The sequence below is a fragment of the Primulina tabacum genome, chromosome 3 (genome assembly GCF_025594145.1).
Source record: "Primulina tabacum isolate GXHZ01 chromosome 3, ASM2559414v2, whole genome shotgun sequence".
In the NCBI taxonomy this organism is placed as follows: Eukaryota; Viridiplantae; Streptophyta; class Magnoliopsida; order Lamiales; family Gesneriaceae; genus Primulina; species Primulina tabacum.
The window spans coordinates 15,004,689-15,019,817 of NC_134552.1; the positions used below are offsets into that span (position 1 = coordinate 15,004,689).

General features: G+C 35.7%; 2 protein-coding genes across 3 annotated transcripts; one reads left to right on the forward strand and one right to left on the reverse strand.

The window, feature by feature from the left end:
• Nucleotides 1–310: 310 nt before the first annotated feature.
• Nucleotides 311–6,412, reverse strand: LOC142540710 (diacylglycerol kinase 1-like). Of its 2 annotated transcripts, XM_075647056.1 has the most exons (14): nucleotides 5,974–6,412; nucleotides 5,737–5,835; nucleotides 5,305–5,512; nucleotides 5,063–5,185; nucleotides 4,762–4,890; nucleotides 4,106–4,191; nucleotides 3,117–3,240; nucleotides 2,689–2,737; nucleotides 2,335–2,417; nucleotides 1,641–1,708; nucleotides 1,372–1,446; nucleotides 1,187–1,274; nucleotides 955–1,071; nucleotides 311–849 (listed from the first exon to the last, which is right to left on the reverse strand). In XM_075647056.1, exons 2-14 carry the CDS (start codon nucleotides 5,802–5,804, stop codon nucleotides 523–525), a joined length of 1,545 nt encoding a protein of 514 aa, XP_075503171.1. In that variant the 5' UTR covers nucleotides 5,805–5,835; nucleotides 5,974–6,412; the 3' UTR covers nucleotides 311–522. The 2 variants fall into 2 exon arrangements, with proteins under 2 accessions (XP_075503171.1, XP_075503170.1); XM_075647055.1 differs by lacking the exon at nucleotides 5,974–6,412 and having other exon boundaries at nucleotides 5,737–5,867.
• A 4,297-nt stretch (nucleotides 6,413–10,709) lies between these two features.
• Nucleotides 10,710–14,441, forward strand: LOC142540711 (universal stress protein PHOS34-like). Its single transcript, XM_075647058.1, has 3 exons — nucleotides 10,710–11,524; nucleotides 13,990–14,035; nucleotides 14,193–14,441. The coding sequence occupies exons 1-2, from the start codon at nucleotides 10,816–10,818 to the stop codon at nucleotides 13,995–13,997; spliced, it is 717 nt and encodes a 238-aa protein (XP_075503173.1). The 5' UTR covers nucleotides 10,710–10,815; the 3' UTR covers nucleotides 13,998–14,035; nucleotides 14,193–14,441.
• The last annotated feature ends 688 nt before the right edge of the window (nucleotides 14,442–15,129 follow it).

Here is a 15,129-nt window from a genome sequence, read left to right on the forward strand (position 1 = left end):
CAATATAGTGTAGAAATTATCAAACTAAAACTTTAGATTCCTCAAGCTTGATCTATAAAGGATGGATAGATAAAAACATAAAATTATTTAAGAATATTTTTTTTAAAAAAAAAGTAATAACCATTTTAACTTTATTTTGTACAATGCTATTTAATATTTTAATTTTAAGTTAAGTTTTTTGACTAAATCAAAGTTTTTAACCAAGGGCCAAAATACTATTTCCCTTTTGAAGTAAATTAAATGATTCTACGTTTAGGAGATTGCGCATTGATTATGTAGTAGAATTTGTGAAAATGTGCATACATTCTACTGCAGAATAGTTAACATATGGATTAAATATGACTGAACATATGGTCTAAACCAAAAAAAAAAAAAGAAAAAAGAAACAAACAAAAAAAGAAAAAAACTAATGCAACTACGTCTAATACTATTCAGCAGAACCAGAGCTCCCGAGTCGATGTCTCCTCCTCGCGTACCACCAGAAAAAATCCACAACGAACCAGCAGAACAAGACGTGTCACCTTAACTAAGATGTGCCAAGTCAAGAAGGTCGGGTATTCGAAAAGTGTTGGCTGCACCTAACTTCTTTCGCTCCTCGGAAATTTCATCTTCATTGCTGTCATATTCTTCATCATTGTCATCTTCGCAACCATACGGTGATGGAGGTGCATTTATGCTTCTGGATTGGCAGTGAGTGTTGGCAAGCATGCTAACTTGGCCAAAATGGGATATTTCAATCACAACAGTATCATCATCCATTGGAAGTGGTTGTTTCCAAGGTTCACCGTCAATCCTCATGAATGTGTGGTCAGTTGCGCCCTTGTGAAACTCGAAACGAATTCTGTTTGCCTATGTATGCATAAAGAGATTGATATTCAGGTAAAATATGCATTGCAACTATTGATGCGTCAGACTCAGTCCTCAGAGCATATTTATTGATTGATTCAAATTTACCTGAGCAAGGCGAGTTCCATGACCCTTTGGAGCTAGCAAGACAAGTCCATGCCATGCATCTCGAAAACCAACCACTTCAATAAACCCATCATCAACATATGGAGGAGTTAAGTCCCTCTGTTAAAAATATGAACCAGAAACCTATATGTTATTAGGAATGAGGTACACATCAAAATACATCTGGATTCAAGCTATGTTGTAATGCCAAATGCATGATTAAATATGTGCTGACCGAATGAAGCTTCATCCTACTAGGTCTTCCCCAAGGATTAAGGCCCCCTGAAAAACTTGGCAAGTTAAGGCAGACAATGGACCTGATGCTGTGTATAAATAACAAAAGTACGTCAATTAGCTGACAGTTTAATAACATTACTAGAGTCTGGATACAAGGCATTAGATAGGATATTAAAGTGCTACCTCTGAGGTATATGAAGATCTATCCATTCACCCGGCTTTTTCATTATTTTGACCTTTGTTAACTGGGCTATGTTTCTGTGAACAGAAGAAAGTTAACACACTCCAGTTATTAACATGAACTTGAAAAAAAAAATTGCAGGCCAATGGAAAGAAGCAGTTTGGTAGGCAAATGCATTTGACATTGTAAATCTAAACAACTATGTTATCCTTGAATAGAACAATAAGGTCAGAAAAAATCAAACAGGAAGTTGGAAGGTTGGTGATGGAACCTTGAAGAGGGATGCAAGAGAGATGCACAAAACCATCCTTGTTTACAACCAAGCTTTGCATAAGTACTCTGGGGAAATGAAGAAAAACAAAAATAAAACAGAATTACCCTAAAATTAAATGTGGGATGAACAAATTCAGCTGAATACCACATATAAAGAATCATGAGCTACAACCAACAGGTAGGGTCCATAAAATACCCATCAGAGTTACTACTCTAGTTTGACTTCACCGATCTAATAAGAATTCCTGTTCACTGCCTAACCATTTATGTTATGCAAATGCTGCAATGTTTTAAGAATATGGAAACAGTTCATACTTTCTTAAAGCGTGACTATTGATTTGGTAACCAAACTCTCCAAAAGAGAAGACAACATGGAAGCAGGAATGTCAAGCTTATACTAAGGAGTCACCCTTAATTAGAGTCAACATAAGATTTGAAACCCTTAAAACAGAACCAACGCACTTCCAATTAACATGCCTAATTCTGCAGCCAGTCGTAGAAATGCTAAGTTTCTTCATGTTCATATATGCAAGCATTAACTTCCTCCAAATTATTTTCCAACCGTATCACATTAACTAGTCACAACAAAATTGTGAGAAATTTTATTTTTATCATACCAAGAAGAGAAGTGAACCTGATTAACTAATTGATCATCTAATAAGGTAACCGGTGAGTAATAAAGAGTAATGCACCTGATTAACCAATTGATTTTTAAATTTCTCAGGGTGTAGCTTTCTCTCGGAGTGAAATACATAAGAAACTTGAGCATCCATTCCTGTAAGGGAAAATTTAAATGAAGATCCCAAATTAACAGCAAGAATTCAGGTCCTCTGGATATGCATACGTCAGCAAGAAAACAGAATCTTAACTATGCCAAATGATTAGACATCTAGGCGATATTGCCCCTAAACCTAAGGTTAAAAAAATAAAGTTGGCATAGTCAGTTTTGAAAGAGTTTCAGAAGATTCTTGAGACTTAACAAAGAGATGGACATAATCACAAAATTAAGACCTAAACGGAGAAAATAACAGGAAACAAAAACCTACCCATGCTAAAATAATTCCAAAGTCCACCACGAAATGTAAGGAATCCCTCCTGAAATGCATATGTTGAATATAATTAGTGAACTTCGGAGCCCTTTATAAATTTATGCATTGATTGCATATAATTTATAATCAAGCAGGATTGATTATAAAAGATATATCAGTTCTTTTCAGGTTCCTGTTACCACATTTTGAGTTCTCTCTTATAAATGGAATTACTTTATATACAGGTGGAAGGAGATAAATAGCAGAAGGCTTTACATCTCACGTTTATATTGCAAAACCTGTATATTGATGGTATGCATTTCATGTACAATATATAGTTCGCAACCTTAGGAATTGTAAAATGAAAGGAGAGAGATATATGCAAAGTCAAACAAATAATAACAGTGAAGTCAAAGCAGAAGAAAAATAGCAGCGAAGTCAAGTACCTCATTTAATTCATCTCTTGGGGAGACACGGTGAAAGGCATGCAATGAGTGGGGTAGCTCAAGAGGTGCAATGGGATCACATGAACCTTCTTGGACAGCTCTCATCCGCATGAGAATATGCCAGCTGAATGTGAATAGAATAGCTCATAATTTATGCATATTATATGTCTATTTAACAAAGATACGGAACTCTGGTCCATGAAAGTTTATGTAAAATGGCAATGTGATGGAAAAGGATGACTGTAATTTTTTTTTAAGCCAATCAATTAGTAGCATAAAGCGCCCCATACTCAAAAATACATCCGAACATCACTCAGCAGCACATCATATGGTCATCATAAAGAAGTCTGAAATTCACAATGGATCAAGCACTGAAGAAGTTTGATGGTCATCAAAGTCCAATCTTTATATGAGATTCATTAAAACCATAATCTGGAAGTCATTAACGATAAAAAAAATAGAGACGTGATAAGTTTTTGGGAATCATCCACTCACTATACAGTTCTCCTCTCAGCACACTACTCTACCAAATACAAAACATTTTGAAGTACATGCAACTAAGTTGCCAAAGTTACAACAAACCTATTAAACTGTACATCAAAAACATAATTCCAAGAGCTGAAAATTTTAGGATTCAATCTACAATGTATGCTTGAACAGTAGAACTACAATAAGATCCCCATTTTTTAAGTAGCACTTCAAAGCTTATCTGTTGGGAACTACTTTTCAAATAGAAACGATAAAAGTTCACGCTTTAACATGCACAACCTATGCATTCCGACTCCACACAATTTATATCTCCAGATAGGACACTAACTAGCAGAGCATGCAGAGTGAACATAGAGCACGGACATCAATAATTAAAAAAATAAAACATAATAACCATAAAAAATTACTTTACACCTGAAACCTGAACAGGTTCCTCGACATGAACAAGGAAACTGTATACTTGTTGAATAGTATAATAACTGGAAGTAGAACCTGTTTACCTGTCGATTTTCATCTCTTTCGCATCCTTTACTTGATCCAAAAATAACTTCACAGATTGATAGTTTGTGCCAGGATTTTTCTTCCCCTAAAAAATAGCAAATAAGTTTTAGTACAACCACGTTATTCATGTAACAAGCATGTTGATATTATATTTTGCTGATCGTCAAACTAAAAATTCTTTTCATACACTACATCAAAGCTGTGTTACTGGGGGAAAAGAATCAGAGGCAGACAATAGTTTTCTGCCATAATTAACTAATACAGAGTAGAAATCAGAGGTAGTTTCGGAGAGGGAAAGAAGTTGAGGAGGCTCAACAAGAAGATACGAGTTATATAAAAAAGTGAGAAGCAACAAAAAGGACAAGTATAATATGAGAACCGTCAAATGCCTTTTCGCAGTAAGTATCCACGTTCATGTGCACTATTGGCAGGTATTAGATAATTTGCATGAAAAAAATACAAGAAAAAAGCCACTGGACTTGCATGAGTAATTGGTGCCAGTAAAAAATATGCCGAAGCAAAAAATATATATATCAATGACGTGAGTTCAGTTGAGGTGTTGACATTCCACACAAGTTATTTTATATAATTTTGGTGTGTTAAGAACTAAGCAATGATTAGCGGCCATAATAAGATATATATATATATAACTCACCCAACCAAATGAAAAAGGAAGATTGTTCCCAGTTCCTAGTGGCATTGTAGCAATTGGTGGTGGTTGTGCCAGCTTAAGATCGCAAACTACTCCAAGGATCCACCCAGCGGTACCATCCCCACCAGCAACCTACAAAATTAATTATGTATGAACTGATAAATGAATGTAACATGACCCGATCACATAGTTTTTGGATTTAATATTTTCTGTATGAACTATGTATCCAATGATCGGAACTTTGACCAAATCTATATCTCGAGAAAAAGAGTTTTAACTGAAGTTACAAGAAACAGTGACTTACTATGATTCTTAATCTCCTCAGAATATCGGCAGACAAACTATCACCATTTTGCTTATGCTTTTCTAAATTGAAATAGAGCTGGTGCAGCACTTCGTCGGGTTTCTTTTCTCCCAAATCAAGCACCTAAAAAATAAGAATCCGAAACTCAAAGTTTAAGTAAAGATCTCTCTCCATTTCTTTTGGCAATTCTTCCATGGATTTGAGCAGCCAAACCACAGACACACGCAAATGAAAAAAGCAACCTGATTTCTGTTGAGAAGAGAACTGTATGTATGTAGAAGTTCACCGCCCAGCTGCCCACCACTTTTCGTATTAATGAACACGATCACAGGACATGAAGGAACGTGACATCCTTTTACCGTTTCTGATTCAGGTAGAAGTACGTAATCCGGAATGTAGTGGTCATACAATATTTCCACTTCTTCAGGATTTCCAAAAGCACATTCTTGACTGAAATAAAACTCAGATAAAATTCAGGTCTAGTTCAGCGTAATGATGGCTGAAACGTGTAAAATTATGAAAGCAAAACAAGATCTTTCGTCCTTTTCGTTTCCAAACTACTGAAGGTTGGACGAACATATTGCTCAAAAAGTTTTCTCAACACCAGGGCATAGTTGAACCATTAATCAATTTGAATGCAATTCTCTCATGCAATCCTGACAACTAACACTCACTTTTTACTAAAAAAATTGTGAACCGATTGTTTCAGCTCCTTGGCCTTCATTTGTGCTACCATGGACATGCTAAAAAGTTCAGCGAAATTGAAACAAAACCTGCCCACAAAACCCATATCATCTTTCTTTCTGATCGCCGATACAAACTAGTCGAAACAAAAAATAAAATAAAAATGATATGATATAACCCAAAAAATCTAATAAATAAAAAACCACATGACCATAATGCTTCCTTACCTGACAAAACAATTCAGCTGGGAATCCACAGCCGAAATCAAAATTCCAACGTAAAACAATAATTTCCAAAGGATGATCAGTTTCAAGGTCAACTGAAGGCAGTTAAGTACTCACTTTCAAAACCAGATATTCAAATCTGATGGGTTTCACGCCTTTGGTTATAATATGCTGATTGACAATCCTCAAATACAGTGATTTATATAGGATCGTCCGAAAGACAGAGAAAACGCGTGATTGACAGAGATTGGATGAAACAGATTTTGTCTGGACGTGATTGAATTGAATCGAGACGATGTGGAAATTTAATTGCTCTGACTCGATTGATGAATGAAGAAGGATTTGGATCGGAAGCTTCGACTTTAAGGATCGGGGCTGGTTCGCGCCTTCTTCCTGCTTTGCTTGACATGGATGGATTCATACTATCCGAATCCGAGCCAACTTTTGGAATCTCATCTGTTTTTATTAGATTCAGTATATCTTAAAGCGAATCATTGTAATATTTTTATTTCAATTAATATAAAATAGGTTCTGACACGGATATCTTATTTAGGTAATCCATAAAGAAGTATAAATTTTTATGTTAAAAATATTACTTTTTATTGTGAATATCGGTAGGATTGATCCGTCTCACAGATAAAGATTTGTGAGAGTGTCTCACAAAAGACCTACTCTATAAAATATATTTTTTTTTTAATTTTGATAATAAATTGTTGGGTTAAGAATACAGAAGAAAAATAATCAATAACAACAAATATTAAGATAGATAAGCGTTTTTCCAAACTCATGTGTTTACAAATAGATACCTGTCCATCGATGAGTTTTATGCTACCACAAATATCTTAATAGAGAGAAATTAGTGTGAATGAATTTTTTCAATTTCCAAAATACCTGTTTTATTTGACATGATAAATTAATTTTATATATCAAAAAATTTTAAAGTTTACAAAGTTAATTTCTAATTATTTTAATAATAGTACTCATACAAAAAAAAAAAAAAAAAAAAACTATACAAACATGCAACACATGTTGGAAAATAGTACACTTAATAAAACAAGATATTATTTTGGTAACTACTTTTTGGTGAGATTATTTTCATAATGTTTCATGAATCTTTATATGTGAGATGAGTCAACCCTACCGATATTCACAATAAAAATTAATACTCTTAGTATAAAAAATAATATTTTTTCATGGATGACCTAAATAAGGTATCCGTCTCACAAAATACGACCAGTGAAACCGTTTCACAAAAGTTTTTGTCTTTCGTAATTTATGAAAATTATCTCAAAAACCACTTCCATACAAGTTACTTTCCTTAATCAAACCTTAATCATAGCTAAATTTAATATAAATGATGCGATCCTGGTGAAATGGATGAGCATGGTCGGGTGCTCTACCGGATCTGCTATCAAAATGATGAAGGAAATAAGAGCAATGTAGATATCTGAACCAGAAGCTTCCTTCCCGGGCTTAAGAGGATTTCCTGCACTCAAGAAGGTAACCACGTGAATGGACGCCGGAGGGGTGTCTGACGTGGCCACTCCAATGCTTAAGTCACTGAATGATTCAAGCTAAGAACCAATGTAACCAAGTGATGGTTGTGATATTGGTGTGAATGAATGAATGTAAATGTAAAGAGAGAACCTGGTATTTATAGTAGGAGAAGTAATGATGACCTCGTTCTCCGTGCTACCTACTAGTTATAGTAGGACGGCTGAGCACACCCTATATTCTGACATGTCAAATCGCATAGTAGTCACATCCAGCCCATCTGATTTTGTCAACCCATCGGCCTGGTGTCAGAGATGGGACAGTCGCTCACATCCTATTCTGCTAGTATACTCGAGTGCGGTGCTCATATCGAGGTGGCCTGAGTAGAAAGTTCCCGGGAGTTTGAACGAGAGCCCGGGCGTCCAGTGGCCCAGGGAGGAGACGTCCCGGGCATTCACCCGCCCGGCTCCTGATGAACTCTTCCTGCCGACTTGTCCTGATTCTGGCCATCCATCCAGTATCCTGGGTCGCCCATGACTCAGGTACAACCCGGGCTATCCCGAGGGTATCAATAAATTATTAGAATATTTTATAATAAAAAAACATACAATAAATTTAAGTTGAATAACGCTAGTACAAACGGGTGTGCTAGTATTATTTATTATCCACAATGTGCACATATGTATATCTGTTGCCCTCAACAATTAATAAAATTACTTTAAAATTTGGTACATCGATTTTTTTTTCCAGCAAACTCTAAGGTTGCGTTTGGTTGGAAGGATATGATAAACTAATTATTAGTATGTAAATAATAAAGAAAATGATTGTGGTAGGATTGTAATATATGGTGTAAAATAATATTATGTTTGGTAAGATTTTTAAGTGTAGGATAATTTTAATTTTTTTAAGGAAAGACAAAATTGCCCTTCCCCTTCGCGGCGGCGGCGGCGACGGCAACAGTGGCGGCGGCGGACGGCGGCCGGAAACGGCAGGCGGGAGGTGGCGGCCAGAAACGGCCGGCCGGAAATTTCGACCGGCGCCGGAAATAGTCGGCGCCGGCGGCGGAGGTCGGCCGGGGCTCGGCCGGCGGTACGTCGGCGGTCGGCCGGCGGCGGCGGTCGGTGGCGGGAAGTGGTGGTGAGTTTGAATATAAGAGAAAGGTAAAATTGGAAAAATAGGAGGTATTAAGAGTTGGATAAATAATCCTAGGGGGTGAGGAGGTATTATTTTAACCTACCTAATATAACCTAATCATTCATAGGAGGGATTGACTTGGTTAAATAATCACGCGTACCAAACAGCTGACTAGGTAGGATAAAATAATCTATCCCGGCTACTCATCCGAACCAAACGCGGCCTAAAGCTGTTACGTCACTCTAATTATATGGACAAAATTAGTCACCTTTCTCGAGATTCTCGATTTTATACACGGTTACATATTATTTTTGAGATTATAAAATTAATTTAAATATATTTTTTAAATTAAAATAAATTTGTAATAGTTTTATAATAAAAAAATAACGTGTAATCGTATGTATAACTTTCATCGTATATACAACATAACTCAGATTTTGAATGGATCCTTTCAATATTTTTTTAAAAAATCATATATTTCAGATAAGTCAAAAAAATATTTATTCTGATCGTTCTGTTTTACTTTTTTTTGAGTAGGTATTTTGTGAGACGGTCTCACGAATCTTTATTTGTGAGACGAGTCAACACTATCGATATTCATAATAAAAAGTAATACTCTTAGCATAAAAAGTAATATTTTTTCATTAATGACCCAAATAAGAGATATTTCTCACAAAATACGACAAAATACACCTGTGTGGGGGGCCCCAAAGTACACCCAGTTCGCATGAGTGGTCCGGGCACCGCTGCCGCCGCCCCCCAAAAAATTATTGTTAAAATCAAAACCAAAATTGTAGGTACCATATAAATATATTATTTTTGTTTGTAATATAATAAGATCTTATTTGATTTTACAAAAAAATAATATATTTATATGGTACCTACAATTTTGGTTTTGATTTTAACAATAATTTTTTGGGGGGCGGCGGTGGTGGGGGCGGCGGCAGCGGTGCCCGGACCACTCATGCGAACTGGGTGTACTTTGGGGCCCCCCACACAGGTGTATTTTACCGTCTCACGCAAGTTTAGTCATTTTTTTTAGAATAAAAAATTGATGTTTTAAATAAAGTATAATTATATTTGTTCAATGGGACAATGCGGTTTTGGGTCCAAAGTCAATCTTATTTTAGTGGAACTGAAAACAATGCCGGTAAAAGATTTGGAATTGATAACTTGGATCCGGCCCAGTCCAATACAATCTTCTAAGACCCAATTCCAGGCCCAAAAACGGAAAACATCAACATAAAGTTGCTTATTTTTTAGTAGAGACATTGCATATATATTTGAATAAACATGGGAAATAAAGATGATTTTTTTGGTCAAGGAAATCAAGATGTTAGTAGATAATATTAAATACTATAATATAATTATAGAATGTATTATAGAGATAATTATCTATGTAGTCCATCATTTTTTGTAATGTTCCCAATTTAGTCCTCTATTTTCCGATTGACTCGAATTAAGCATCTATTTTTCGTTTGTTTTCTAGATTTGATCATCCCATTAATTTTAGCATTAAAATGGATTGGATGGAATTTAGAGGATAATTCTCTATTTAGTCTCTCGTTTTATTGTACTTTCTCGATTCAGTCCTGAGTTAATCCTTAATTTTATATATTTTTTTCGATTTAGTTTAATTTTTTTATAACAAATGAAACATGTACACACTCGATAATTTAATATATCAAATTAGATACAATGTAAACATGAATATATTTTTAAACAGAGAAGATATGGAAGTAATTGTGATGAGTTGAAAAAAAAAAACATAGGGAAAAAACTACTAGCAAAGACAGAAAATGAAAGCTTGGGTAACTACGGACATATCCTGGTTAAGTAAGGTTAAGACTGTGTCTGTCGCCTACTTCTAAAATACCATTTTTTTTTTTACAAAATCAATAAATATATTTCTCGATTTAAGTTATTATGAATTAAATGTTTATTTTTTATCGTATAATTAACCTGAAACTAAAAAGAAAAAAATTATGTAAAATGAAGGATTAACTCGAGACATTTGGGGGAAAAAATGATCGAGTAAATTAAGAAAATACATAAAAACGGAGGACTAAACAGGAATTTTTAGAAGCATTTGCTCACTTGTTAATAAGAAAAATAAAATGTCCCCTAAGCTTCCAACCTGATCTGATCTCCACCCAGTCAACCTTCCAATTAGAAGTAACCCAATCAAAACCCTAACCCCCTGCTTTTCCACCGAAAATGCAGCACCTTCCGCCGGATTCCGATCTGCCGTCGCTTGCCTCCATCAAGGTCCGCTCCTCCTCCCCTCGCTTCCCACCTCCCACCACCCCACTCGCCACTGAAACCCCTACTGCCAACGCCCAGCGCAAGATCGGCATCGCCGTCGATCTCAGCGATGAGTCCGAACTCGCCGTTAAATGGGCAGTCCATAATTACATCCGCCCAGGAGACGCAGTCATTCTGGTGCATGTACGCCCCACCTCCGTCCTGTACGGCGCTGACTGGGGATCTGTTGATCTTTCTATAGTCGATACTGGCAACGAGGAATCTCAACGAAAGCTTGAAGACGACTTTGACGCTTTTACAACCTCCAAGGCGGCTGATCTCGCTCAGCCGCTTGTGGAGGCGCACATACCGTTCAAAATTCACATTGTGAAGGATCATGACCTGAAAGAGAGGCTTTGTCTGGAGGTTGAGAGGCTTGGATTGAGCGCCCTGATCACGGGGAGCAGGGGATTTGGTGCGGCGAAGAGGGGACATAATGGGAGGCTCGGGAGCGTGAGTGATTACTGCGTGAGGCATTGTGTGTGTCCCGTGGTTGTCGTGAGGTATCCTGACGAGAAGGATATCGCGGAGGGCAACCGTCCCGTTGTTTCTGTGGGATCTGCGGAACAGTTTGAGGAGGAGCAGCAGGTGGATCATGCTGCTGCTGCTGGTGATCGAAAAGGTCAGCCATACCCTTTTTTCAAGATTTTTCAGTTGAATATGTTTAAGTTGTTCATATTGCGGGTGTGCATGCACTGAGCGTAGCTGGTTGACATTCTTTATTTAAAAGTCGACTATTAGATAGTTGATTATTTGGTAAATGAGAGTTATTGAATAGCACTTTGTTACAATTGCACCTCTATTCCCAATAATTTGTTGAATGACATATAAATTCAAGAAGATCTCCCACTGGAGTGTTTTTGGTTTGCGTACTTCATTGGCACTCTTGTTCTTGGTGGCAACCTGGAAAAGGAACGCGAATACCATTGGGTTGATCGTGCTCACTGATCAGTTAGTGGAGGGCTCCTTAGATTCCAGCCTGTTAATGTTACAAACCAGATCGATTTTGCAAGCAATTATACAATTTCACGTAAGCTTAAGACGTTCTTTTGGGTTTTGACTCTTCTGTTAGAAATATGCCATAAAATACCTCCTTGGTGGACAAATGATAAATGCTCTATTTCGATCTGCATTGCAAAATATAAAAGTTTATTCTGTCATTAATATGTTCAAACTATAGCTCCTTTTGCCCCCTATCAATCTGAAAAAATAATGGTGCCAGAGGTTTGTCTCAATATGCTGTCGTATTTTATCTTAGTCTACTCATTCGACAGACAGATGTCTGCCGAACCTTGACCTTATTTGTTTATTGCTTGTTTGTTTTTTGTTGCTGTACATTATGATTGGAACGCTGAAATTAAAAAATATCTCAATTTGGGAAAGTTTTAGAGTTCTTATTTCCTATTACACTCAAAATTCCTTATAGAAAAGCACGTATGCTCATAAGTAATCACAGCCCTTAATGAATCATGTGTCTCGGCATTGAAATGCAATTCTTGGAATGTTTTAAAAGCTTGAGGTGCTTTTTGAGTGCCTTAAAATGCAGGGATTATGAACATTTGGTGAAGTGCATCAAATTTGTTATCGATGATCAACATTTTGGAAAGTAATCATTGGATGTTATATATAATAGTATTTTGTATATCTAAATTCAAAATATTATTTTTTAATGCATTTGGATTAGGTGTGCTCGACTAGGTTCTGACATAGTTATTGCAGCACACGTGGTATGCGCCGAGAGGCAGCAGCCTTTTAGTGAAGGGTGCATCTCGATGTTTAAATCTCTTGGCACTTTTTAGTGTGCTTCACATATTAATAACTATGGGCTCATGGTGCTTATGCACCCATTGACGTCAAGCTTGATTTGCTCAACATTCCAATCCCGATCACAATGAAAGTAATGTTTTTGAAAAAAAAAATCGTGACAGTGTTATGATCTAATGGCAGGGTTCAGCCTATTATTTGGTGTGAAATTTGTTCGCATTGTTTCCTGTTGGGACTTATTTCAAAAGAACAAAGCTTATACACTGACATGAGCTATCAAGATGCAAATAATAAGCTGATAAACTTTGGTCATTTGGATGAAATGGATTTGGTTTGCATTAGTAATTAGTAATAATTATGACGATTAGAATCGATTATGGTTGTTTTCAAACTTGTAGTTGTTATTGTCACCAGCACTTGAACTCATAATCACATACCAAAAATAAGGTGAGCATTTCTTTGGCTGTACTTGAATCACAGAATTTTGATTCACCATCTCTTGAAAGATCTTCATGCTTTTGCTAGGAAAAACTATGAATTCAGTTTAAAACAGATATTTCCTTCTTTGTATGAGAGAATATTATTTTCTACTTTCATTCTTTTCCCCCTGAAGTATCTAGAGCTTTTTTCAAGTCTTCTTTTTGTGTTCTTTTGGTGACATATTTGGTAGCCATTATTACCTATCCTCTTAGCCAGCTTGCTATTTAAAAGACTTGTACATCTGAGCTTTGACTGAATCTTAATCTTTATTCAAAGCAAATGCTTCTCTGATTGATTTTTCAAGTGTAGTTGATAAATGGAATTCCTAATTCCATGTGTCAACACTGTTCATTTCCCCACCATTTTACACAGTTCTATTTCAACCTTTTATCTTGTCTATATACATGATGGGGTGGCTGGACGTGTTTTCTGCACTAGATTCTGGTTGGTCTAGTACTCTAGTTTTGAAGTCATAGTTCTTGGTCACAACGTGGTTCACTTAGTTCGCAGATTTTGAATATTTAGATAGGATTTTCTAAAGGTACCAATGTATGCGATGAGCTGTTGAATTTTCCTAGCACAAATGTAATTTGCTTATGATAGAAACAAGGAACAAATCTCTGAAATGGTTAGATTGTATTTTACACTCGAAGGAACAATCATCAAGGAAGACAATTTTAATGCCTGGTCTTTTGACCAGTGCAACAATATCAAAATGAAATTACATTATATTGTAAAATTTGAATTTCATAGAATCATCAAATATCTCAGAACCTCCATGTTTTCTTTTTGTCATAAATTTTACACTTGTCTAATGTTGCTAATGTTCAATGTTTCTGACAGATTCCTAGCTGATGCAATGGCTAATGGCTTCATGCCATTACACTAGGTAAGTAATTATGTTGTTTAATATTTGTGTCCCTATTGCTATCTACGTATATCAACCAATTCTTCAGCAGTTGTGTCCCGAGTTTTAGACTTGGTATAAATGCTTTTGTTTGTGAAAAAAACTTGCTGATGTTTCTTGTGCACCATTTCTTACGCAGCTTGTGGAATTCATCACTGTTTTCAAGCTCTGGGTCAGTTATAACGATCAATGAAATTTACTTGATGTGGAGTATTGTCATGTATATGAACGTTTGCTGCTTTTATTAATGCTCACACTATCTACTTTGTTGTGTAACATTGTCAAATGATACATGTATTTTAACTTTTAAGTGGGTATCGTGTTATGGACCAGTGTCGTCTGTCATGTCACCTTTGCTATGTGTATTTCATTGCAGCACTTGAATACAGCTATCGCACAATACTACTTTATTTTACTTGTGGTGAGCGAATAAGATAGAAGAATATAGTTTTCCTAGTATTATAAAGAGCGTGCGCTGCATGCATTTGTAATATTTTGTGTTCGGTAGATATATATTCATGTAAAATACCTATATGTTTAAATATCTTTTTTTTGTATGAATAGTTTTTTCTTGGTGTTTTTAATTTACTCTAATCAAGTTTATTTTCCTCTTTTTGTGTTTTTATTTTTTTGTTTCTTCAAGAGTGATGTGTTTTTCATTTGGGGTAAGTTTTGTGTATTTAAATTCTGTTTTATTTTTTAAAATTAAAAGTTTATAATGTTTATTTGGTTTATTTATTTTATTGTTTTACTTTTTACTTTTTAGTGATGAATTTTGATTTGGTGAAAGTTTTTTGTGTTTTTAATCTTTTAATAAATAGTATAATATTTATTTTGTATTGTGTTCTATTTTTTTTGTTTTTAAGGTGATGTGTTTCGGAAAAAGAAAAATTTTGTGAGACGGTCTCAGATTTAGATATGCAAGGTGACGGGTATTTCGACTGTCTTGTATCAGGTGAAGAGAGGGGGGTGGTAGGCTTAGTAGGTCTCTCAAGTTTATATCCGTGAGATAGGTAAATCCGACTCATACATATCATGAAAAGTAATGTATTTAACATAAAAATAATATTTTTTCA

What these genes read in the sequence shown, in the direction of transcription:
- LOC142540710 (XM_075647055.1), bottom strand. Translation starts at nt 5,852, where the DNA reads ATGGGTTTTGTGGGCAGGTTTTGTTTCAATTTCGCTGAACTTTTTAGC. An exon ending in GATCTTCATATACCTCAGAG is followed by an intron (nt 1,275 to 1,371) that starts GTAGCACTTTAA and finishes ATTTATACACAG; the next exon opens with CATCAGGTCCATTGTCTGCC. An exon ending in GTAGGATGAAGCTTCATTCG is followed by an intron (nt 1,072 to 1,186) that starts GTCAGCACATAT and finishes TATTTTTAACAG; the next exon opens with AGGGACTTAACTCCTCCATA.
- LOC142540711 (XM_075647058.1), top strand. Translation starts at nt 10,816, where the DNA reads ATGCAGCACCTTCCGCCGGATTCCGATCTGCCGTCGCTTGCCTCCATC.